Source organism: Zootoca vivipara, chromosome 15 (assembly GCF_965207765.1).
Source record: "Zootoca vivipara chromosome 15, rZooViv2.hap1.1, whole genome shotgun sequence".
In the NCBI taxonomy this organism is placed as follows: Eukaryota; Metazoa; Chordata; class Lepidosauria; order Squamata; family Lacertidae; genus Zootoca; species Zootoca vivipara.
In genome coordinates this window covers 31,627,190-31,654,134 of record NC_142598.1, presented here as the reverse complement: position 1 = coordinate 31,654,134, position 26,945 = coordinate 31,627,190, and the positions used below count along the sequence as shown (strand labels likewise).

The 26,945-nt window shown below is 41.6% G+C and overlaps 1 protein-coding gene across 26 annotated transcripts in view; it reads right to left on the bottom strand.

Annotated features, from left to right (window-relative positions):
- Positions 1–26,945, bottom strand: part of MPDZ (multiple PDZ domain crumbs cell polarity complex component) — a 116,759-nt gene that overhangs the window by 74,555 nt on the left and 15,259 nt on the right. For all 26 annotated transcript variants that reach the window (XM_088658982.1, XM_088658986.1, XM_088658990.1 and 23 more), the window contains exons 3-11: positions 25,617–25,783; positions 17,116–17,331; positions 16,025–16,164; positions 14,364–14,577; positions 8,640–8,768; positions 5,555–5,758; positions 2,039–2,159; positions 1,105–1,193; positions 34–229 (exon numbers count right to left, since the gene is read on the bottom strand). In XM_088658982.1, coding sequence (XP_088515108.1) covers positions 34–229; positions 1,105–1,193; positions 2,039–2,159; positions 5,555–5,758; positions 8,640–8,768; positions 14,364–14,577; positions 16,025–16,164; positions 17,116–17,331; positions 25,617–25,783 — 1,476 coding nt within the window. The remainder of the gene's footprint in view (positions 1–33; positions 230–1,104; positions 1,194–2,038; positions 2,160–5,554; positions 5,759–8,639; positions 8,769–14,363; positions 14,578–16,024; positions 16,165–17,115; positions 17,332–25,616; positions 25,784–26,945) is intronic.

The window sequence follows — 26,945 nt, the reverse complement described above, 5'->3', positions numbered from 1 at the left end:
CAGCTCATTTGAATCAAAGCCATTCTTAATTACCTTTGCCTGTGCCAACATCCATCGTTTGGAAAATTAAATCCTTTTCATCAGCACCACTGAAGTCCTCATGGGGTTGAATGTGATTTTCCTGCTTAAGGCCTCTTCTGACCAACGTGAGTCCAACTGTTTGGCCAGTATGCCGCAGAACCTCCACTGCTTGCTGGTTGGTAAAACCCTGAAGATTTGTTCCGTCCACCTGAATGATTAAATGTGTTTTAATTTCTAGCAGGCCACTATAAAGAAGGTAAACATGCAAGAAGTGTGTAATTCAAAATGAGCCAACTCTCAGCCACTTGAAAATGTAATATCTTATTTTGGTCTCCAGCCACTTTTATCTTATGCTTTGCTGTCTCCGAATATGAGCATCCTAGAAAACCACATTCAGATTCAGTCAGCTTTCAGTGTTTAGATTTATACGAAGCCACTGCGAAAGAAAAAGGACTGACTTTATGTAGCTTTGTAATATCATAACCAAATAGTCACTTCCCTTCTTGGTTACTACTGTTGAGCAACAGTCTGGTGTTATAAGTGATCACATGATAACCAACTACAGCACTTTGATATATTCATGTCATCAGTGACAACTGGGATGATCAAATGACTGATACAAGAAAAACTGGAAGAACAGAGCAATTGTGTTTTCTCTCTGCAGGAGACAGCTAATATGATTGCATTAATAACCATGTTTCCAAGAGCAGATCAATAAAAGCAGGCATGCAAAAACCTGTGTATGGAACAGACACCTGCATTTGATGATGGAACTATTACAAACACGCCCGTGTGAATTACCCATTCCAGTTTCTTTTATGCAGTCTATTCATAGCAGCTTCAAATGCTGCATGTAATCAGCCTTCTGCTGGACACATGTCTCCACACCAAGGGGATGGCCCAATCCTATGGCTGGCTATTCGGTGTTTAGCATAAGGTGTATTTTCTGTTAGGCAAAAGGTATGTAAGGTTCTAAATAAATAAATTGTTTTTGGTCAACTGTACCCCGGGGGGGGGGGGATCATAAAAGTGAGGGTGATAAAAAGAGGTATCCAATAAAATCACTCCTCTATGATTACTTACTGCTATAATTTGGTCTCCAACGTGGATTCTACCATCGTGTTCAACTGCACTGCCTTTTGTGATACTCTTTACAAAAATACCAGAAGGTTCTGTGATTGAAAAGAAAAAAACCTTATGCAATTAAAACTACTTTTCAGCTCTTGCTGCATCAGTACCTATGACCGGAGTCCAATATTCCCAGACACAGCAAAGAGACTGTTCTCTATCATACCAAAAAACACCCAAGCACTTAACCTGAGAACTATGATGTAAGTCCAAAGTCTCATTGAAGACCTTTTCCCCTAAGAGTTGCACCACACATTACAGGATATAAGCTTACATTTTAATGCGTAGATGCATACAAGGAGGCAGCTGCAGCTAAACGCTGGCTTCTTTGAACATGCACAGCCTCCTATATACATAAAATTGTAAGGTTGTCATCGTGCTGCAGTTCACACGGCCACCAACAGGTAGTCACGCAACTGCAGAGCAACAACAGACCGTCAGGCAAGCGAGCGAGCAAGCAGCTGGTAGCCCAGTTGAGCTATTTAAAGGAGGGTGGGAGGTGCTTTAGAGAGCAGTTAAGCAAGCTGCTCTTTAAAGTGTCTAACCCTCTCCGGCAATAGGGAGGTTCCTGGTCACCTTGGATGCTTGTAATGGTCTGGCTACCTTCCGCTTCAGCTACCGGTACCTGAAGGTGGTGTTTTTGCAGTCCTGCTTGGCCCACCATTAAGGAGCCTAAAAATTGGTTGAAATAGCCTGGCAGGTGACTCATGGGTTACTAGTTCCCCTGCCCTGCCCATTATGATTGTCAGTAGCTCTCCAGGGTTTCAGAGAGAAGCCCTTCCCACCTATACCTGGAGATACAAGGGATGGAACTCTAAGACCTCTTGTGTACAAATCATGGTGTCTGCCACCAAGCTATAGCTCTCCACAGATCTGGTCTTAATATTACCTGAGGTTTTGTCTCCAATGTAGCCAGCAATAGTTATTCCTAATCCTTGGGTGTTTTTTGTGAGTTCCACATCAAACATATTTCCATTTGCATCATTTTCAACTTGTGTCTCTTCGTCTCTCTTAGGAAAAAAACAAAACGAAAAACAAATGAAAGAATGTCCCATGAGGACAGTTCTCGGGGACAAAAGTTTCCGTACTTATTTTCCAAACCAATTCAGGTGCCAAAATTGCAAATAGATAGCATGGAACTGGAGTGATAGTTGTACAGATGGCGACCCTCCCAAATAACTGCTGAAAATGTTAGTTTTACTTGTCTTCAAAGTGCCTAGTTATACAGTTCAATCCAGCTATACTGATGTACTATTCTGATTTTACATATTTATGATGTATTCTGTACTTGTTTTATTGATGTTGTTTTATTGTTGATTTTATGCTGTTCACCTCCCTTACATATGTTAAAATGTTGTCCGCGAAGAAATGTTGCCAAATAAGGTAACGAAAATAAATACACAAAATGTTTTGCTGTTTGGGGCTCCATGAAGTGTTTTGCAGTTTTGAGGTCCTTCAAGATGCAGTTCCACAGATATTACTATCGTGCAAGAGAAGTAAACTAAAGGTCAGGGTAAATATTATTATTACTGAAATGTTTCAAAATAAAAGATACGCGCACACAACTATTAAAATTGAAATAACAAGAGGATATGTGACTCAGGCAAATAAAATGACAAGTTGGTCCTGAAACTTTCAATTCAGGAGCTAACACTTAAAGACAAAGGGTTGTATTCAATGTAGCGCTAAGCTAGGGTCCCGTCAGTGGAAAAATTATCACGAATACAGTAGGACTGCCAACCCTCTATCCCAGCCCCCATGTGCCCCCTAAAATCTATTGCAGGGGTTCCCATATCCCTCTGGAGCATATTTAAGGAGAGGAGGAACTCCTTGTGCTGGAATAGATTAGAATACAAGTTAGAATACAACCCAAATTGTATTACTGAAAATATTGTAATAATAATCATAATTATTATTTATTTATTTATTTATTTATTTATTTATTTATTTATTTATACCCCGCCCTTCCCAGTCAAAACCGGGCTCAGGGCGGCTAACACCAATAAAATTACAATAAAACATAAAAGAAAAGAAAACAATTAATTAAAAAACAGATTAAAATCTAATTTTAACATTTAAAATGCAGACAAATTTAAAATGTAGACAAACACATATTCAACAGAGTAGCTTTAAGTAAAAGCGGTGAGTAGAAGTGTTTCAGTTTTTGCTTATTGCTACTTTTATATCTGATTTTAAGGTCGCTGTCATTTGTATTTTCATTGTGTAATTCACTTTTAGACACCTGAGTGCAAAATATGCCAGCAACAATAATAATAGCCATAATTTATGATACTATGAAAGTCAACAGGAAATAGAGCTAAGGTTTGTCTATAACATATGGGTTGAATCCAATAATGTCCAGAGACCTTCAGAACAGATTTGGTGGCGTGGGGTGCTGTAGATAGAGAACAGGAAGGTCCTGTTGCACAAGCAGAACTCCACTTGTTTACACCCAGTGTGGTACAATGTATCTGCTAAAAAAAATCCTCCTTTACTAATACAGTGGAACCTTGGTTTATGAACACCTCGGTTTATGAATTTTCGGTTTACGAACACCGCGGACCCATCTGGAATGGATTAATTCACTTTCCATTACTTTCAATGGGAAAGTTCGCTTCAGTTTATGAACGCTTCAGTTTATGAACAGACTTCTGGAACCAATTACACTCATATTTCGGGTTAAGTACGCTTCAGGTTGAGTACTCTGTGGACCCGTCTGGAACGGATTAATCCACTTTTCATTACTTTCAATGGGAAAGTTCGCTTCAGTATATGAACGCTTCAGTTTAAGTACTCCGCGGACTGTCTGGAACAGATTAATCCACTTTCCATTACTTTCAATGGGAAAGTTCGCTTCAGTTTATGAACGCTTCAGTTTATGAACAGACCTCCGGAACCAATTGTGTTCATAAACCGAGGTACCACTGTAATGATAACTAAATGATGAGCCATGATTTAACAGGGTTTTATACAGATGCCTTGCAGATGACTTATGAGTAACATACTATGTGTGCTAGAGAAAGGGTAGCACAAAGGATTCTGGGGGCAGGGAGAGGGGAAGGTCACTGAGTAAAACTGAACAAATGCAAATTCTACTTGGCAAAGTAAAAATAACTTGGGAACTGGGGCATGTAACAATTAATAGCAGCTTTTTTGTGATGATTTCAGGGAGAGCCAACAGGCAAAGCTAGCGTGCTGCCTAGTCTTTGTCCCTAAAAAATAGCTATTAGTATAAGTTCAACTGACTATTAAGGGAAAGAAAGGCTTCTTTATAAACTAAAATACTGTTTCCCAAGCTTACAGATATGATGAGAAGCAATGGTTCAAATAATCTTTCAGGAATTCTTCCTGAAAACTGCAGGGGGAGAAAGTCCACTGAAAAACTGTCAGGTCACTGGAACAAGCCATGCCTCCAGGCAGAAAGGTTTGAGCTTGATCCCCTCTTTATTTCCTTTATTTATTTCAGTATACAATTGTGGAGTCACAGTTCCACCGAGTAGCACCTCATTCTGCTGAATAAAATCGGCTGACCTGGTGCATCAAATTCGACAGCTGTCAGATTATCTGTACAGGGTGCTGAGACTCTCTCTACATGTTACTGTAGATTTTTCTTTCTTAAGATGCAGAAAAGTATGTGTGTTGTTTTACTGCATGGCATTTCTTTGTTTTCGCACACCCAACGCCTCAGATTGCCTCTCCCATTTCTCACGTTACTAACCGCGATCTTGCTGGGCATCCCTTCGGAACGTTAAGCGAGGGACTCGTTTGTGAGTCAGGGAGAACACAGAGGGTTTGGGGGTGGGGGAATTGAGGGCGCTTTTCAGAGAGCAAAGAAAGAGAGCCAGAGCAGCAAAACAGAGAAGTGACGGGTATACAGTATGCAATGAAGGTGGCAGCTGGCTAGCTGGCACACAGCTTGCAGCAGCTGAAGTTGTAGCAGCTGACCTAGGTGAAGAGCTGCAGCTGTGTGCCGGCTGGCGCAGAAAGGAAGAGGCTGATGGTTGCTGGGGGTGATGAGGTGGGTATGGGAGGCAGGAGGAAGAGAGGCATATTGGAAGGAACTGTTTTAATAATCCAGCTGGACTGAAAGGGCTGCCGCAGAGTAAGTGGGAGGTGTTGCAAAACACTGATTGCTCAGCTGTTGTTGAAGCATCATTCAAGTGGCACATTGAGGTTAGTGGGTTAGAAATTATTTGCATGTTTTTTATGTCCGGCTCCTCAGAGTTCCCAGTGCACCGATGTACTACTGACTACCATGAGGGATTGATTGATTTTTAAGTATGGCGATAACTACACTCTATTTATAATGCCTTTGGATTAGGAAAATAGTGAGCCATGAACTCTAAATAATGAACCACCATTGACGTCTCTATTGCTTCTTAAATTTACCTTGTCAAATCATTACCTGGTTATCCATCATAAAGGTTTGTACTGGTGTTCCTGGAGGAACTGCTGGTGGTGTGGGCTCCTCAAGTGGGCCTCTGGCTATAACCAACTTCACTCTGTTTCCACACTGCCTCAAGACATGCGCCACCTGCTCGCTGCTCATTCCAGCCAGCTCTGTATCACCAATTTTCAATATGTGATCTCCACTGCGCAGGCTGCCATGCTAGATGAGGAAGAAAGCAATTACTTCGCTGGCAAAATATAGAGAGAGATAAAGAGAGCACACATGCACCCCAACAAGAAATTACAACAACAACAACAACAACAACAACAACAATAATAATAATTTATTATTTATACACCGCCCATCTGGCTGAGTTTCCCCAGCCACTCTGGGCAGCTCCCAATCAAGTTTTTTAAAAAATACAGCATTAACAATACTACTACTGCAAAAATAATGATACAGGGGGATTCAAAAAACTTGTTTATACTCTAATGTACGGTATAATCTGTTGTTACAGCAGTAAAATAATAAACACACGTAAAAGCGATGCCAAGATGTCTAGTGTTTCTATTTCAAAAAGTATGCATAATACACTATTGCAATATACAGCCTTTTGCAACCCTCTGTGCCACGTCCCATACTGTTCCCGGGGTTCTTCCAACTCTTAAGAGCAGCTTTTTGGGGGATTGCAATGAGAAGAGAGTAGTGAAAACTGGGAGCATCTTTTGCACCTAGCTCTGCTTGGTAGGGTTTTCGTGAAAAGAAACCAAGTGGAATTTAGCGCAAACAACAACAACAACTACCCCAAACCACAGTTTAGCATGTTGTCTAAACCATAAACTGTGGCCAATATCAGCTAGGATTTGTTTAAAAGAGCCAGCTTCTTAGCCTGTGGTTTTAAGATGCTTCTTCCAAGCAAACCTTCATGTTTGGCCACGGAGGAGGAGGCAGCTGTAGAAGCACTCTCCCCTCTCATGGTTTCTGGTACCGTGTTTCCCCCTTTTTAAGACACCGTCTTATTACTTTTTTTTCTCAAAAAACCACAGGGTGGCTTATTTTTGGTGGGATGTCTTACTGGTACCGGTATTTTTATTACGAGTCTGAGGGAAGGGAGGTGTGTGCGTCCCTGGTGCAGCCCTCTCTCCCCGGCCCTGGGATGTTCGCGAAGGGCTGCTCTCTCTCTCCTCCAAGGTGGGGACTCACTTAATAGCAATCTGCTACACTGGAGCTTCTTAAATCTAAACCAGTATAATGGAATCTATCTGTGTGATACAGTCCTAGCAGTAGCCTATACCTAAAGCAAGTAAGGATCTCTACCAGCCAGCTGCCCAAGACTGCAAGACTGTCTGAAGTTCCAACAACATAGCACTTTGCAGTGCTATCACTGATAGCAAAGAAGCTACCTGCTGAGAACAAAGAAGCCAGCTAAGCAGCAATTAAGATTGCTGACTTGGTAAATGGTAGCAATTGAGAAGCAATTGAGCCAGCGAGGTGAGGAAGCACGTGTTGTTAGGACCGGCAGTTTAACTTTTGTGTAAAGCAGCATTTAGCAGCTCCTTTTAGCAGCTCGCAAACAGCGAAGGAAAAAGTCCTTAATAAATAAATAAAAGTCCCCAAGGCAAGGACTGCGATCCAGACTACTTACAAATCCTTAAAGGGGCAGCTCCACAGACAACCAAGCAGCATAAGGTAGAAAGAAAACTGCAGCAGGATTTTTAAAAGGCTGCTTTATGCCCGGTAAAAGCAATGAGACAACAATCAGACACGGGAGATTCCCGTTAAGAGGAAATCAACGTGCATTGAATGGAAGGGAATTTAGGGAAAGGTGGGGGGAAGCGAGAGGTGGGCTGTGTGTGTGTGTGTGTGTGTGTGTGTGTGTGTGAGAGAGAGAGAGAGAGAGAGAGAGAGAGAGAGAGAGACGCAGGGGGGGGGAGAGAGACAGACGCGCGCACGGAGGTCTCTCCCTAAAAGGGAAAACAGCCTTTGCATTCTTCAATCGCCCCTCTTTTCTTCCTCGTGCCTTCATCTCCTCCCCACCCCACTTTTCTCCCCTTCACCAAGTAGAGCTTACACAGCTTGGCTAAAAAAATTATTTTTGGATCTTTTTATTTAAAAAAATGCTCTCAGAAACGGGGAAGAGAAATCACAAGGCTTCGGCAGCCAGCAGCTACGGCTGTTCGGTGCATTTTTACAAGCTTTTAAAGGAAATACGTGTCTGTGGAGCGACAGCAAAATGGGGAGAGATTTTTAAGGGGGGAGTTGGCTGGCAGGAGGGGGGTTATTGCTAGTGGGTGAAGGGTCTATCAGTATGTCTTATTTTCGGGGTATGGCTTGTATCGCGCAATTGCTTAGAAATCCTGCTATGGCTTATATAATGACTACGTCTTAAAAAAGGGGAAACACGGTAGATGGCAGCCCAGCTGGAAGAAGAATAGGAGGAAACCTCCAGAGAGCTTCCCAGTCAGCGGGGTGAAGCGAGGAGGAGAGAGAGAGAAGCTGAGGCTAGAGTGGACCATCCCTTTTCTCTCTCCACCTCTGGCGGCAACTTCAACTGAGGGAGTCACAATTTTGCAGCAGAATCTGCGCCTGCTGGATGGCAGCAGCGCTCTTCTTGGATGGGCGGTGGCACCGAGCACAGCCCCAACTGCTTCCTTCTTCCCTTTTGATATGTGCTTATATTGTTGCTGGTTTTTTGGCGCGCGGCAGTTCTTAATTAATGAAGCCATTTTCCCACATAAAAATGTTAAACCCCCTCATTTTACCTCAAGAAAATAAAAGACAGGTACCAATTACAGTCGTACCTCGGAAGCCAAATGGAATCCATTCCGGAAGTCCGTTCAACTTCCAAAATGTTCAGAAACCAAAGCGCCGCTTCTGATTGGCCGCAGGAAGCCAATCAGAAGCCCCGCCGGACGTTCGGCTTCCAAAAAATACCTCGCAAAGCAGAACACTCACTTCCGGGTTTGCGGCATTCAGGAGCCAAAACGTTCCAAGAACTAAGCTGTTTGAAAACCAAGGTACTGTACGACGGTAGATAAAATACTTATAAACTGTAATTCTATATTGTTCTGTGCTCTAAACAAGAACATAGTTTGTGTACCTGATCAGCTATTCCTCCTGGAAGGATGGTTTTCACTATCACTCCAGTTGATTTTCCACCCACTATCCCAAATCCCAGACCCGATCCATCATTCACCAGCTCAATGGTCTCCACATGCTGCCAGTGGACCTGCAAATATCAATATTGAAAGTTAATTTAAACAACAATAAACAACAACAGCAACAACAGAGGACAAGCATTCATCTTGTTTCTAGTGCAGGCACCCCCAAACTTCGGCCCTCCAGATGTTTTGGACTACAGTTCCCATCATCCCTGACCACTGGTCCTGTTAGCTAGGGATCATGGGAGTTGTAGGCCAAAACATCTGGAGGGCCCAAGTTTGGGGATGCCTGTTCTAGTGTAAGAGAGCACAGAAATGTAAACATGCTAAATATTGGCTGCATACTCACTCTAGAAATCTGCCTACCGTATGAGTAATCACTATGCAGCGTTGCTCATTCTGAGCGTATTCAATGGCAAATCAACGGTGTTTACCGTCTCAATGAATTAGCTCAAAATGGGACCAGGGATCAAAATTAGAGCTTGTAGCTGAGAACGCATGTTCTTTTCTATGTAGGTATAGAAAAAGGAATTGAGAGCCACTGATCTGAAGCAGTCAATATAACAGAAGGATATAAAATTATGCATGCCATGGGTGAAGAGATGTCTTTCCACCTCATAATGCAATGAAGCTCAATGGTAGAGGTGGTAGAAGCTCAATGTGTATTCAGAGATATTCAGTATGCCTCTGAAAATTAGCGTGGGAGAGAAGGCACAGGTAGGCCAGCGGTTACATACCGCTGCCACAATTCCTCACTGCCTATTTGTTTGTCAGAAGAGGGCATCCAAGAGGGGTAATGTCAGCTACCCTAGCATCCTCTGCGTGGCTCACCCAGATGGGTGAGCTGGAAAAGGTGGGCCATAGCACTGGCTGATGTAGAGGGATGTTCCAATGATGCAGCACACCAGCATATACAAGGGGCTTGTTAGCAGCTAAGAGGGACTGAGGTTCAACTTCCAAGTGGCAGACTGCAGCCATGGTGCATCTAGGTGTGTGACAGAGCCCTGAAAGAGAAGGTCCATCCTGGCTGGGAGAAAACAGCAGGACAACTGTGCTAATTAAAGGATTGCCAAGAACCAAGGATGTCTGGGACAATGAGGCACCTGAAGAAAGGAGACAACTGGTGGGCAATATTGGATCACAAGATCTTCTCAACGTACTTGTCAATTATAAGAAATTCAGGACAGAATTTTCACAACTAGGGGTAGTATTCAACTAAATTACTGCACCAGCAGAAGCCACCACAATGATTCCTGCTAGCAAAAAAAAAGGACTCTCTTTCCCCGCATACCCCCTGAGCACCCCCCCCCAACAATCTGTTCTGGAGGGTTGGAAGAATCTCAAGGATATTATGCAAGGGGAGAAGAGGGAGATGAAAAAGATTAAGTCAATGCCTAAGCACCTTTCTTCTGGAGAAATAGGTTCAATAGCCTCTATCACTATTAGGTGACTGGTGGCTTCTTGCATGATTCGCTGTACTTTAAGGGAGTGTTATGTCAGTGATGGGTGGAATTGGTCTAGAGGGCAGTACTGGTGTGAGTTCTTTGCTGCTGCTGTGATTCAATGTAGACGCTTCCCAGAAGGGTGGAATGCTATGGAGTCTTGCCCACAATCCAAATGGGTCTGCTACCACTTGGTCATCATCCTTGGAGCCTGAAGGCACGGGCTTCTTTCCATCTGTGGATTCACCAAGTCTGTTAGCATAAATCCTCTGCATGGCACAGATGCTGCATGTGGATGAATGTTTACTTTATAAAACTGCTGTACTTTCCCACACAGGAGCTCAAGCTGTAACCTGATCTCCTGTCATGTGATGTTCTTTGTGCTGTTTCTACTTTCACTTTCTTCTGAACTGGAGAGTGATGGCTGAACACACACTCTCTGAATAAACGTAGATTAGCACCTACGATTGTTTGCTGTCTTCTTTACCGAAGCCAGTGGCAATAGTAAGAATATTGGTGATTTACACCCCAATATTCTAACAGTGGTAGCAGAGGATGGTTGAGCTCTGGTTCCGATCTTCGGACCTCTGAAAAGCGTGAAAACAGGCACGTAAACAGGCCTCAATCTGCAGCAGCTGATCCTGAGGAATTTCGCCTGCTTGGGAGTCACCGGTTCCTGCGTTCCAGGGGAGGAAGTGCACGGACGTCTGCGTTCCTTATCACCGGAGCAGTGAGTAACCGGGACTGATTTATAGCGGCAATAAAACCTCTAAAGCGGCAGCTTAATTGCAGATGCCTGCCGAAAGCCTAATTTGCAGCTTCTTTGTACTTTGAAGTCAGAAGCTAGCAGCACGCTTACAGTAGCAAGATGGCTAAAGCCGGGGATTCAGATCAAACACCCAAGAGTTTGTGTCCTCTGTTAAATGACTCAAATTACGCAACGTGGAGTGTTAAAATGGAATGTGTTCTTATCCGGCAAGGACTTATTGAGTTGATTCAGAACGCACCGCCCGTTTTGCCAGGCCACAGGTGGTTGAATCGCAACGCACAGGCAAGGGCAACAATAGTTCTGCATTTGGACCCATCACAGCTGGCTCATATTCGGAACTTAGACTATGCTTATGATGTTTGGACTCATCTTCGGGACGAGCACCTGAGGTTGCGCGCCGGATCAACAACATTATTCTTTCAGAGATTAATTAATTTGCGTCTGAAGGAGGGAGGAGACTTGAGAGCCCATTTGCATCAGATGCGTCAACTACGCCAGGAGCTAGTTGACAGAAACGTCAATTTGGATGACGACATTTATTGCTTTACAGTGCTAAATAGCCTTCCCAAGTCCTATAATGCTATTGCAGCCCAGCTGGGGGCTCAAGATCCTCAGCAAATGACTGCAGCAGGAATTTATGCTTCATTGCTTAATGAGGAGGACAGGACCCGCGCACAGGCGGAGGCCAACGGGGAGCGCTACTCACCCTCACCTGGTGCATCTGCAGAGACTGCACAAGCCCTTAAAACTGTGGTCAGATGCCAGTTATGCAATATTCCTGGGCTCACAGCCAAGACATGTAGATGACCCCAGAAGGACTCAGGAAGTCAACAACAGGCTTCTGGGCCTAAGGGGCGAGGCAGCGGCGGTAGCGGCAGCAGCAGCGGCGGCAGCAGCAAGGGCCCTACAGCACGCAAAATGCTTGTAATGCTCACTCAGCTTGATGACCAAGACGACGACGGGTCTTATCTGATCATAGATTCGGGATCTTCGCACCATCTGGTCAACGACAAGAGACTGTTCCAGACTTTCGAGAAGCTGGACTCCATCGTGTCACAGGCAGATGGCAATTCTTTGAAATCCATTGGAAAAGGAACTATTTTTCTGAAATCTCTAAATTTGAGTATCAGTAATGTGTATCTTGTTCCAGAGCTGAAGCAAAACCTTTTCAGTGTTTCTCAAATTGATGAGAAGGGGTTTGAGCTGTGTTTTCACAGGGGCACCTGTGTGATTTCTAAAGATGGAGAAGTTCTTTTGACGGGACACAGAGACAAAGATAACCTTTTCAGATTATCTTATGATAAAAGTGATGCATGTTTTAATGTTGTTGATGATTGTTTAACAGGTCCAGAGGAGCCTAAGGTGGCAAAGAAGCAACCAAGCAAGAAAGGTCTAACACGTTGTTTCCAGATCGTTTCTGCTCATGTTTTTGGTCCTATGCCGAAGTCCCTTGGCAAGGCCAAATATTATCTTCTGATAACTGACCACTTCTCTAAGTATACGTGGTTTTATCCTCTGCAAAAGCCTCAGCAGGCTATTGTGAAATTTTCTGAATTTCATGCTAAGGTTGAACTGAAACATGGTTGTAAAATTGAATGTTTATTGACCAATGACATTCCTCTTTTTACTTCACAGGAGTTTCAAGCTTTTTTTGATGACAAAGGCATTCACCACAAGTTTGCCAAGACCCAGGCAGCTTGGGACAAAAACTTATGTGTTAAGGTTAACACTGAGTTAGAAGCAGGCATGCAAGCACAACTGCTGAGTTCAGGATTGTCTGAACAACTGTGGGCTGAAAGCATCTCATTTTTCCTTTACCAGTGGCTCAGACAGGTTCCTAAAGGACAGAAGCGTTCTCCTTATGAGATTCTGTTCCAACATAAGCCTGATGTGAGCAACACTAAGGTTTTTGGAACCAAAATGTGGGTGGCTTCGCTTGAGGGCAAGCCAGTCCAAGGCATTCTATTGGGTTTTGAGGAAGGTCAATACAGAGTTATGTTGTCTTCTTCCAATGAGGTGATTCTTACTCAAGAGGTAGAACACACTCCTACGCCACAAGAAACATATGTTCTTGATGAATTTCCCATAGGTGCCAATGATTTTGATGCTTCCTACACTGACACAAGTGGTAGTGATAATGATTCCTTTGCTGAAGGCTCTACCCCGAGTAGCTCTGACACAGGGGAGACAGTCATACACAAAGGAACTCATGCTGTTTTTAACAGACCATCATCGGATGATGAAAAAGTGCTTGAAGCACTAGATCCACTGTTTACCATTGGTAAGAGTTCTCCCAAAAGTCCTGAAGGGGAGAATCTCAGTAAACAGGATTTGCACCTCTCACGCAGGTCTGAGAGGATTAGAAGAGGACCCAAGAGGTATTCTCAGGAGTTTGCCAACACAGCAATTGCAAATTTAGCTGTGCTTAGAACTCCAAAACAGGCAGCAGTCACACAGGCTAAGCCACAACAACAGGTTGTCAAACGCAACACTGTTTCTGTCAACAGAGCAACTGCTCTGGTCCCCTGGAAGCCAAAGCTGGTCAATCCAGTCTCAGAGAGTTCCACAGCAGGAAAGTCCTACTTTGTTTATGACAACTGTCTGTTCACTTCTCTTAATGATGCTCTCACATTTGCATCTTTTTCCATTTCAGGATTCAGGGGAGATGTTAGCATAAATCCTCTGCATGGCACAGATGCTGCATGTGGATGAATGTTTACTTTATAAAACTGCTGTACTTTCCCACACAGGAGCTCAAGCTGTAACCTGATCTCCTGTCATGTGATGTTCTTTGTGCTGTTTCTACTTTCACTTTCTTCTGAACTGGAGAGTGATGGCTGAACACACACTCTCTGAATAAACGTAGATTAGCACCTACGATTGTTTGCTGTCTTCTTTACCGAAGCCAGTGGCAATAGTAAGAATATTGGTGATTTACACCCCAAGTCTACCCTACCCCAAATAATCTGGAACTTAAAGGGAACCCAAAGCCAGGTGGGAGCAGCATGTGAAGAGCCACAAATTCTGCATCTCTGGCCATCCTACAGAAAGAACATTGCTGCCTGAGCACTAGAAGACAAATTGACAGTGTGGGAAAACTTCCCTTGGAGATGCAATTTGACTCAACCACCTGCTTAATGTTCAGGAAGAAGATTTTGCATGACTATCTTGACCAGGCATCCCCAAACTGCGGCCCTCCAGATGTTTTGGCCTACAACTCCCATGATCCCTAGCTAACAGGACCAGTGGTCGGGGAAGATGGGAATTGTAGTCCAAAACATCTGGAGGGCCGAAGTTTGGGGATGCCTGATCAAGATAGTCATGCAAAATCTTCTTGAGGCAAGGGGTGATAAGTCTACAAGACTATGGAAAACAGCATTTAAACTGCAACCACTGACAAGCTAAGAAAAAGGAAGGCATGTTTGTTTTCAATGCTCATACAATGTACTCACTGGATTGGAGTGGGCTGAGATTGTACTAGCAGCTGATGGGGACCGGGAAATCACAGGGCTGATAAGCTGAGGCAAGGGGCCCCTGGCCACAACCAGCTGAACACAATCCTTTGCTTTCTGTAGGATCCCGATAGCCTGTTGGTGTGTGATGGTCTGGTCAAGGGGTTGCCTGTTAATAGCAAGGATTTGATCTGCTTCCTGCAGCCTTCCATCTCTATCGTAGGCAAGCAAAGGGTAAAAGAAATTATCAAAATTAAGTGCCGCCAAACATTAGTTTGTCAGTTTTTCCAAAATAGTTCCTTTTAATCCTGTTTTTCTATTTCCCCACCCCAACCTCTTTTTTTTTAGGAAAAAAAATCTTTCCCTACAGTTTTGCTGTGAGCAACTATTTTGGCACCCTGGTGATCAGCTTTCTTTGAAGCTAATCCCACTGCCACTGTCTCCTGGCTTCACCCCACAGCTAGTTCCTTCTCCCTGCACCCCCATCCGAGACTAAGCATATTACAAGTGGGTTGCTTCCAGCTCTTCCAGCTATAGCCTGGGAACTTCATTCTTGACTTTGAGCCTGCTGCTTAACAGAGCATGTGCAGCACAAGCACTGAATATTCATCAATCCATACAGTTTACTTACCAAACACTGCCATCAGGTGTGTAAGAGAGAGGTGGAGAAGAGACTAATTTTCCTTCTTTAAAACCAAAGAAGGAAACTACATTGGAAAGGACATCTTTCTGCTCTTAACTTAATCATGAAAGGGATTCATTCATTTGCTGGTGGAGAATGTACTATCAGGGAATCACATAATCTGCCTTTCTTCAGACTTGAGTCAAAGCAATAAAAGTAAGCTGTGAGCCTAATCCACATTTCTTTTTAGGATCAATAAATTTATTAAACAGTATTTAAAACCTATGTGCTCAAAACATACTGGGCACAAACTAAGTCCTTTCAAGCGCCATTGTTTCCAACGGGAGAATAAAACTCATGTTTGATTCTCTTCTGCTGAAATCAATAGAATTTTAAAATGTTTTTATTTTTATTAATTTATATGCTCCCCTTCAAACCAAAAGCTCCCACAACAGTACAAAACAACCTGCAGAATACACACATCAATACAGAAGAAGAATGAAGAAATATCAAGAATCAAAGAAATTATAGAAACCAACAGAATCATTATATTGAAAAAAGAAAAACTAGGCAGGGGAAGGAGTTAACTATATAGCAGGCAAACAGTATACTGGTTGCAATGGGACAGAGTGTGAGAAGAGGAAATAGAGGTCATAAGAACTTTGGAATATTCATTCATTCCCCAGCCACTCTGGGTGGCTCCCAACAGAATATTAAAAAGGGTGGGGTACTTTCTGAGCAGTCCTTATCCTTTGCCACACAACAAAGGAAAATTGTAACATGTATAAATGAACTCAATGATTAAAAAAATAGATAAACAATATGGAAAAGGAACAATTTCAGAAAGATCTGAAAATCAAACTGTATATGAATGGCATGAATATTACAATCTTTATAACTTCCAATGAGCTATCAGTTGTGAGCAATATATCCCTTTGTAGCTGTTATACTATTGCTCATGACTAAAAGCGGCATGCCTCTTACAGATTTCTTCCCATCGCTAAAATCTGACTAAGAAAGTGGTTCCTGGCAATCTCACCTTTGTGCCACACTTCCGTCTTGAATCTCCTGCACAAATATGCCCAGTTCACCTCTATATTCACTCTTCAGGCCAACCACACTGAAGCCTAGACCACCGCTTAGAGGCTTCACGAGTTCTATGGTCTCAACAAGGCGTCCCTGTAAGAAAAACCAGCACCGTTTTGAAACAAATTCAAAAGCAATGTGGTTTCAAAGTTTGTGCACGTTTAACGAAACAAATTACAAATCAACAAACCAGACAGGCAACAAATAAATCCAATAGGGGCAAAACGAACAGGTCCTGTTCTGATCACTGTGGTTAGGTAATCTGGGCATCCCACAATAAAGCATCTCTTCACCCTTCTCTTTCAAGTTTTGGGAATCAGAGTTTGCAACCATGCAAAAGTGGGTTAGGAACTTGCGTTTGGAGTTAACTACGGTTAGTGCTAACATTTGGCAGGCAAAGCTCATAAAAATGGAGAAAACTTGTGGCATGTTCCTAATCCCCTAGCACAGGCACATCCAACTCCCAAGAGACTGCGATCTACTCCCAGTATTAAAAAACTGGCAGTGATCCACCCATTGTCGTTGGAGGGAGGAGGAGCGTCCCTGGGGTGGGTGGGTGGAAGGAAGGAAGGAAGGGAAGGATTGCCCAGAGTTGTTGAGCTTTTTGGGGGGGAGAATTGCACAGGGTTGATGAGCTTTTTAAGGGGGGAGTACCATGAGCTGTAGAGCTATTTTGGGGGACTAATGCACAGGGTTGTGGAGCTATTTTTAAAGGGGGAGGGTGCCATAACTCGCTCACCAAACAATCCACAGCTTTGAAATGCACACAGCGCTAAAGCCAACTATCATCTCCCAAATCACAAGCAGCGGGCACCTAATGACTGCCCACATGACACGGAGGAACAGAGCAAGGGGGGGGGTGGATACATTCATTGCCCTCTACAGTTGGATCCCACTTAGGGATCGATTTGGAACCCATGATGGACTGCAATCGACCACGATCATCCGGGGATCTACCTGTAGATCGCGGTCAACCGGTTGGACATGTCTGCCCTAGCAGAAGGCCACAGTGCCAGACAGTTAATTCACACTATGAAGTCCTACCTGTGCCATATTTCTGATCAGTAGTTCAAAGTCATCACTAGCAGACTTCACAATAATCTGAGGAGATCGTGCAGCTGCTTCTATCCCACTAGAAAGACTGCCATTCTGCTGAGCCAACAGATAGGATTCATTTGGGAGTGAAGATTCCACAATAGCAGCATGATGAGAAAGCTGTACGAGCTCGCCAGATGAGGAGATAGAAGGTGCAACATGTACCTAAAAAAATATACAACATTATTGGAGTTTAGTTGTGAAGACCACAAGAACCAACAGTTACTAGGCAAAACAGACAAAACAAAATAGAAAAAGCCCACACATAATCCAACATTGGAGGTTTATCATGCCCTTAAGGATACAACACATGATCAAAACAGAGTTAAAACACTACAGAAGTCATGAAACAAATCAAAGGAACACTGTTTGATAAATATTGTACACACTGGTGACTTAAGAGTCAACTGTAATTGAAATTTAGTATAACCCACACATTCACTTTCTTAGTGGCAGTTAAGAAGTTATCTTGCGGGGGAGAAACATGAGGGCACAAAATGGCATGTAGACGGTAAGATTTTGAGAAGGAAAACAATGTAAAGGGGCTTTTGGCAATAGTTTGAGAAGAAATATAAGGAAGTGGTGGACAGAGAAACCTGAGCTAGAATGGCAGAAAATTTATAACCAAGGACTAGAAAAAGTAAGTGAACATTACCAATTGCTTAACCACATAGACTGAGAAAAATATACACTGGGTGTTAGGCAAAGACTGGAGGTGTGGATCCTCAAATGCAGATTTGAAGCCTATCTGGTGGTCTCACCCATTAATAAAGAAATATTGGGAAGAAGTAATCAGATTAATCACACTAATGACCCTTTAGACCATACCATTAAATCCGTGGACAATTTTGTTGGGCTATCTAGATCAGGCATCCCCAAACTGCGGCCCTCCAGATGTTTTGGCCTACAACTCCCATGATCCCTAGCTAACAGGACCAGTGGTTGGGGAAGATGGGAACTGTAGTCCAAAACACCTGGAGGGCCGAAGTTTGGGGATGCCTGATCTAGATGATCACATTAAACCCCAAATAACTGGTGTAGAATTTATTAACTGCTGTCAATCTGTCAGTAGCTCATATATCCAAAAATCAAGCTACCACTTATGATAAAAGAATAGCAGAAATGGTTTGAAATGGTCCAACTGCGTCACAGAAGGCAAAAAAGGGGGAAAATTAGAAGTAAATTACTTCTGTAGATTGAAGGTATAAAAAACAGATATGGTGTGGCTACTGATAAATATAATAGCTTTTCTGCATAGCATACTATACTTTCTGAAATTATATTGTTTATTGATTGCTAATAATTATTATGTAGAGAGATACGGTACTCTCCAATTATTTCTGATATATGAACAGAATGTTATATATTTATGTACTTGTGTTAGGTATGTCTGGGGTCCCAACTGTGGTTTAATATTCATATTGATTTTCAATTATATTTTCATTGCTTCTTTTATTCCTTATATTATATTTTCCTTTATTACCTTTTGAATTCTATGGAACATAAGAAATAAAAAGAAGCAATAAAATGACAATTAGAAATCACACAGCATCTAGCTCAACACATTACAAATGCTATAGCCAGCAGAAACCAGCTGAAAGAAGCAGTGGTCTATAGGATTATTTCTAAACTTTGGGGAATATAGTATCAAGAAAAGATCGTAGACATTACAAACGAATCATTTGTATAGATCATTCTATAGCAGCCTAAGGGCTATTTTGGGTGCATTCACTGTCAAAAGACAGAATGCTGGAAAAGATGGCTTAATGTTCTCATAAGGAAAACAAAGGCCATCTTTCTTGGAATATAAAATGGGGACATGCTTCAATGCTTTTAACAAAGCACAGCTCTTGGAAGCTCATCAAACTATAATACTTCTCTCTTTTGGGGGGGGGGACAACATAGCATGCTTCTGCTAATGCAAAAAAACTGCTTTAGCAAGAAAATATTTCTCTCTTACTACCCTTCAAAAGGTAGAATGGGAAAAAGTCAGGGTGAATCAGTGATTATATATATATATATATATATATATATATATATATATATATATATATATGATATTTTTAATTTAAATTGGATTTTTAAAATAAAATGCTTTTGGAGGGGGGGGAAACTTTCTAAAGATAGTTTTTTTATTTAAGTTGCATTATAGTCCAAAGGCCATCAGGAAATAAGGATTTGTTTTAACTTTTTCATGTATGCTGAAACTCAGTCTGTTTTTTTAAAAAAATATAAAAAAAGGTTTAACCACATCAGTTAACAAACATGGATACATATGCTATAATGTTATTGTTTTAGTTAAATTGTTTAAATTGTTGTTAAGGAAATGATTATTTTTCTCCTTCCAATAAAGTACAGCAGAATATCAAGTTAACTTATTAAACCTCACAATAATTTCATAATTATCTGTCTATGTATTTGTAATAGTATAACCAAATCAGTAATTTTTGGTATAACTGTAAAAACTACTCTGAAAATTTATTATTCCAAAAACGAAACCTTCATCTGGTTGTAACTATTAAGATTATACCAGCAGGAATGCTCATATATATATATATATATATATAAAATAAAGTCTCACTGACTAGTGGTTTAAATTGTGATTTAAATTGATTTGATTTAAATCAAATCCACCCTGGAAAAAGTGGGGCACAGCTGCAGAAGAGAAGAATGAAAACATAACCTTAATTCATCTACCAGTAAATATAATTCAGGATCCTAAGACTTGTTTTTTTTAAAAAAAGTAATGCTTTAGTATGGACTATGGTAGAGTTCTAATGTATTATTGACTACTAACTCGTCCATAGTAATTGATAGTGGCACTCCACTCTAATGATCTTTATTCTTACAGCTAATTAAAGAAATTGAGTTGCTTGTTCAAAGGGGATTAGCTTAATGTGAAACGACTATGTTAGACCAAGTGGCTTCTGCTTACTGCATTTCAGGAACAGCAGAGGGGGTGGGTAAAACTAAACAGAAAAATGAGAGAGTAACTCAGGGGGTGGGTGGGAATTAGCCACTGTGCATCCAAGTGTAGCAATTGGCCAATAGTAAACAATTTAAGTGGCATGACAGCTTCAGGTCATGGAGAGTTACATTCTTGTATAAACACTTGTTCAGTGAATACACCAATCGTTTCTGTAACGCTTCCCAACATTCGGTGTGCCCTACATGTCTGGCCTCTTCCACATCCACCTTGTGAGGGCTGAGACTAGTGACTTGCCCAAAGCTAGCACATGAGCTTCACAGCCATATAAGGATCTGAATCTTGACGTACTGTACTACTCTGGCTCCAGCTAGGATTAGCACCTCCCCCCCCCCCAAGAAATCTCCAATAGCTTTAGTATTCTCACATACAGTATACTACATGGCCCTGGGTACCACTTCAGGAAAGGATCCTAGCTACTCTGGCTCCAGCTAGGATTAGCACCTTCCCCCCCAAGAAATCTCCAATAGCTTTAGTATTCTCACATACAGTATACTACATGGCCCTGGGTACCACTTCAGGAACAGAGTTAACTTGGCCCATGAATATAACATTTCCCACTTTCTGCAAGTTCAGTTCAAACCCAGATATCTGTAGAAGTTTAGCCATTGACTTTTAATTTGACCTAAAATGTATCTTCAGAAACATGATTGCACAGCTTTCCCGAATATAATTTCTAATCGAGGTAAAGAAATAAAGGTGCAATGTCTAAAATGTATAAGGTTTCTAGTAACTACTAAAAGTGCAAACAAACACTTTTTTCATATGTGGTGTACTTGTAAAAAAGCTAGGGCATTTTGGAAAATGATATATGGTGACATAAAAAAAAAGATGTTTAAAGTAAGCCCCCCAAAACTGACACTGCTAGGGACAGAAATTCCAAAAAAAAAATTGCTAAGTTGTTTATGTATATAACTACAGTAGCTAGGATCCTTTACACTTAAAAATGGGAAAAGGAAGAAGTTCCTACTCAAGAAGAATGGATAAGCAAAGTTATGGACTATGTCGAATCAACAAAGCTAACAGTTAAAATAAGAGAATCAATTGATGACTTTTTGTTTTTATTTTTGGAAGAATGGAAGCCCTTTCCAGATTATTTGAACCAATAATATAATTTGAAGAACCCATGAGCAGGATTTGAATTATGAGTAACAGAAAGAATTAGAGACTGGTGTATTACGATTTTAATATAAAAAGAGGGAACGTGGGGTGCAGCAAGAGGGGGATAAGAAAAACATCTCCGAAAATGGGGTGGGAAGTCGATAATACAAAAGAAAGTTTTTTGAATATGTATTGGAATTGTAGCTGGAATTTCTGGAAGTTTAATAAAATAAATTGGGGTGGGGGTGGGAAGAAAAATGCAGGTGTGTGCTCATCCAGATTAAGTATTTCCACAGGAAACAACAGGACTCTCTGAGTGTGTGTATCTGCATGTGATTCAGTTCAGATGTGACATATTCTAAAGGAGCTCAGTGATCACTGCCAAACAACAACAACAACAACAACAACAACACATTTTTATTTATACCCCGCCCTCCCCAGTCAAAACCGGGCTCAGGGCGGCACACACCAATAAAATTACAATAAGACATAAAAAGCAATTAATTAATATACAGATTAAAATACAGTAATAAAATTTAAAATGCCTTTTGTCGTTGTAAGTCATATTTTTCATTGCATATAAACTGTTCTGCTTCACAATAAAAAAAGCCACCGTTAACTCCATGATGAGGTAGCTTTAAAGCAAAGTGATTATGTATGTACTGTATGAAAGGAGCATAGCTTTGTTCTATAAATTGCCTTAAGCTAATTTACCACAATTGCCTTTCCTTTTACTGTACATAACATCTGCAATATTGGCATAATTTGGAAGGGAACAAAAAAAAAAACCCCAAAACACCACCACCCTTCGATGCCACAATATATGATAAAATGTACATTTGGGTAACTTTCATTGCAATCAAATGCTACTTTCTGTATTTTGTTTGAAATGTTACCCAATTAAATAAAAATCTACTTCAGTTGCATTTATGGAATGTCAGCATTTTAGGCAACAAAATGAGAGTGAGCACTTATTTCAAAAACTTTTTGCCTTAACTCGCACTGAAAGGAGCGAAGAGAAGGAGAGCAAGGGCAATAAAATTTAGGAGATCCCTGCTTGTTCCTTGTTCAATATGCACACTTATTCCATAATCACTGCAGATGGTGACAGTAGTCACAAAATCAAAAGGGGCCTGCTTCTTGGGAGAAAAGCGATGACAAACCTAGACAGCATCTTAAAAAGCAGAGACATCACCTTGCCAACAAAGGTCTGTATAGTTAAAGCTATGGTTTTCCCCGTAGTGATGTATGGAAGTGAGAGCTGGACCATAAAGAAGGCTGATCGCCAAAGAATTGATGCTTTTGAATTATGGTGCTGGAGGAGATTTTTGAGAGTCCCATGGACTGCAAGAAGAACAAACCTATCCATTCTGAAGGAAATCAGCCCTGAGTGCTCACTGGAAGGAAAGATCTTGAAGCTGAGGCTCCAATACTTTGGCCACCTCATGAGAAGAGAAGACTCCCTGGAAAAGACCCTGATGTTGGGAAAGATGGAGGGCACAAGGAGAAGGGGATGACAGAGGATGAGATGGTTGGACAGTGTTCTTGAAGCTACCAACATGAGTTTGACCAAACTGCAGGAGACAGTGGAAGACAGGAGTGCCTGGCGTGCTCTGGTCCATGGGGCCACGAAGAGTCGGACACGACTAAACGACTCAACAACAAAATGCACACTTTGGTAAAACATTTCATCTGCAACCTACAGGAGCACAAGTTTTGCTAGTAAGGTGGAGCTATGGTGTCAATCTATTCAGAAATCAGTCCTGCATTCAATGGGACTTAGACCCATGTAAGTAAGTGTGCGTAATACCACAGCTTCAGAGTAACGTCAGAACTGCCTGCAACAGAACCAGTTGGCCGGTTCTGCTGTTTTTCTTCACACATTTTTCCCCAGTGGAATACAGTACAAGATAAGCTCCAGCACTTTTTTTCCAGCTGGGGCTGTGCACAGGCTACAAATCAAAGGAAAGCAAGCATAGTTACATCTCAATGCAACTCCGGTTGAAGGCACTACAGAAAGAAAGAAAGAAAGAAAGAAAGAAAGAAAGAAAGAAAGAAAGAAAGAAAGAAAGAAAGAAAGAAAGAAAGAAAGAAAGAAAGAAACCAGTAAGGAAGTAGAAACAGGACTTTGAAAGGGTGCACGTGAAGACAGGCTAGACCCCTTACACTGCAGTCAGTAATTTTCCACCCTGCAAAATCTATCTTCAAACTTGTATGAAAAAAATTTGAAGAATGTCGCCCAGCCAAGAAAAGGGATTTTTCTCATTAGCACAGCTTTGAGCTTTTCCAGTGGAGGAGGGGAAGCAAGCACTGTTGGAGCGAAGGCTGGATTGCCAGCACTGAGTGGTGGTGGTGGGTTGTTTTTTTATTTAAATATTTAAATATTCCAAATTATAAACAAAAGCCAAATGAAGACTTAAGAAGTTCGTTATATCACAAGAGCAGAATTTATTTTTATTTCTTTTAGTTTTGTCATTGCTTCCTTATCTTCAAACACCGGGCTTTTGCTACGGCATCAGACTTAGAAAACGGACAGAGTGGGAATGCTCAGAGGGAAAATATGCGCTTGCTTTTAGTGTGCTGACATGCAAATGAGTGCTGAAGGCAAACTACCAGTTTCTCTCTCTCTGAAAGAGAGAATTGATTCAGTTTGGTTTAGTCCCTAGCTGTTGGGATTTTCTTCCTACTTATCTTGCTTACTTTGCATTTTAAAATCCTCAACCTAAGCAACAAATCTTGTTTATTTTAATGAAAAGGCTTACAAGGCAACCTATCGACAGGCATCTGAGCGCCAGTTATAAAGCATCCATGCTTAAGTGAAATGTTCTAAACAAATAAATAAAAACTCCTTAAGCTTTGGTTCTTCCAGCCCTTTAGCTCACAGACAAGGAAGCTCCGTACTGTATCTCATCAAAGGAATTCTTTCCCAACTATGCCCCAAAATGCACGTTTAAAAAATAAATAAATACATAGCGCAGAAGAGTAAAGGCACTGTAATAATGATAACAGGGGCTCAGAATATAATAAGTCATATACGTGGATGAGCAAAGATGTTGTTGCTTCTAGCAAAAGAAAAAATAGAAGTAAAAGATTTTAAAGTTTTCATTTCTTCAAAACGTGGCTAATGGCTGAGATACAGTGGTACCTCTACTTACGAATAACTCTACTTACGAATAACTCTACTTACGAATGGAGCTCCGTCCGCCATCTTGGATGCGGTTTAGATAGGATTTTTTCTACTTACAAATTTTTAGATAGGGTTGCTTCTACTTACGAATTTTTTCTCCCAATGCATTTCTATGGGATTCGACTTATATTTTTTTTCGACTTACGAATGTGCATTCGGAACGCATTAAATTCGTAAGTAGAGGTACCACTGTATATAGTAGTAATACTAATGTTATACTAAATTTGTCATAATCCAGTCAGATGAGCAGGTTACACAGAATAACATTGTCATTGTTGTTGTTGTTGTTGATGTTGTTGTTATACTTGCTTCAATGCACCAGATTTAACTAAATAAAACAGATGTTTGACAATGGCCTCTATATTTAAACTATGACCAGCACCCTCACACATTTGTGTCCCACTCATTTGAGTGAAAATCAGGCATGTTAGACTACAAGTCTACACTCACCTAATTGAGGATCAGGCCCACTGAACTCAATGGAATTTACTTCTGAGTGGGCATGTATAGTTCTACGCTGTTAGCGATTCATATTCCTTATGACAACTACATTCCATTCCATTCCATTCCTATCACATTCCTGATAATGGCTGGAGTCGGGCCTTCATTGAATGGTATGCTTCCACAGGCATGCGTCACGTAACTCAAGGCAGGGCTTAACATCAGCATTCTTCTGTGTTGCACAAGTTTGCAAACGGTTGTAACATTTTTAGCAATAATTTTATTATCTTTTATGCAAACCACTTTGAGGGCTTTGCGGTATCCAAATTTGGTGAAATAAATATATATATTCGTCTCACAATGTCAGCGCAAATGTAAAACTTCTCTTTTATTTCCAACAACTAAAAATAAGGTCAAAGAATGAATGCCCACTACTCTCAAGCTAGTCTGAAAGAGGTTAAATGGCACTGTTCTTCACAAAACACCTTGGGGGAAATAGTGTGTGATACCTGTTATCCTAATTTCAGGAGTAATAGTATTCCTAAAGTTTACAGGTTATTACTGCATAATAAATGAACTTTAAGAATGCCAAACTTGCTATGTTACAGGGAAATCTTTGGACATTTTTACTGTTCGGTGTCTATTTTGCAAGCTGTTCAGAGAGTTATCAGATAAACGGATTTCACAAAGTCTTATTGGCATTTCCTCTTTCCCCCGGAGATGTTACCATCCTACCTGATCTCTTGATTGTGGAAGAGAAGCCTGAAGGTTTAGGATTTGATTGAACAAAGGACTTTGCAGCACTGATTTCAGTAAACTCAATTTCTCTTCATTTGCTGTATCACCTCGTTCCCGTAATTTTGCTTGCAGCCGTTCCACTGCCTGGAGGGCCCGGTGAGTATCTGAAAGAATATTCTCTATTACTTGGTACCCTTAATGTGCGTATATACAGTTAGGCATAGAAGCTTACATACTACTTCATCAGCTCTTAAAACAGGGTTCCCCAAACTAAGGCCCGGGGGCCGGATGCGGCCCGCGAGGCTCATTTATGCGGCCCCCGACAACCCCCGCCACACGCTCTTACCGGCGCGGCTGCCCACGTCTAGGTCGCCGGGAGCGTCAGAAATAGCTTGTGTGCATGCACAAGTGTCAGTTCCAACACACTTCCGGGTTGGAGGAGGCCTATGCGCATGAGCACAAACAATTTCCAGTGTTCTGGCAACCCGGAAGTACGCCGGAAATTGCATGTGCGCACACGTATAGGCGTGCACTCCCGTGTGCTCCGGCCCGCAGTGCGATCGGCGCTGGCAGCATCGGCCCTCAGCAAGGTAAGTTTGGGGACCCCTGTCTTAAAACAAGATGGAAATACACTTTTTCTAAACATCCGGTTTAGTGGAAATTGCATCCAACTGCCCTTTCACAGCACAAAGCCAGCAGAATATGCATTTAATTATACTTTTAAGTGACTGCATTTCAGCTTTCTACAGTTAACCTATAGCCCAAATGGATTCTGATTTCCTGAATGGATTTTTATCAGGGAGCTAACACAGAATGATGGATGCCCCATAGTTTTGAAGCTCAGGAATGTATAGTCCTCCTTTCCAGGCATGGTCTACAATAGTAATCTTATGGCCCAATCACTGATTGATGGATGCACCAATAACATGGTCCTATCGTTCTCCTCTATCCATACATGTGAATGTCCTTCCAACCATACTACTTGAGACATAGCTTTGTTCCATACGAAATGCCTTTGAAGGCCCCTGTTTATTTTGTCTTGCCCCTTGGCCTTCTGTCCCAGATTGAACCACAGCTGTCTTCCACATCCAGGGCCTGCTCACCTTGCTTCATTGTTCTACTATCTGCTTCAGGTGTTGTCTTAACTAATAAGATCAACTTCACCTCTTCCTTGGACACCAACACCCATCTGCAAGAGGCTATAGCTCAGAGGCCAAGAATATGCTTTACATGCAGATGGCTCCTGATTCAATCTCTAGCTAAAAATTATCAGCTAACAGGCAGTGTTTGAAATAAGACAAGTGCCAGGTGCATTTTGCCACTTGC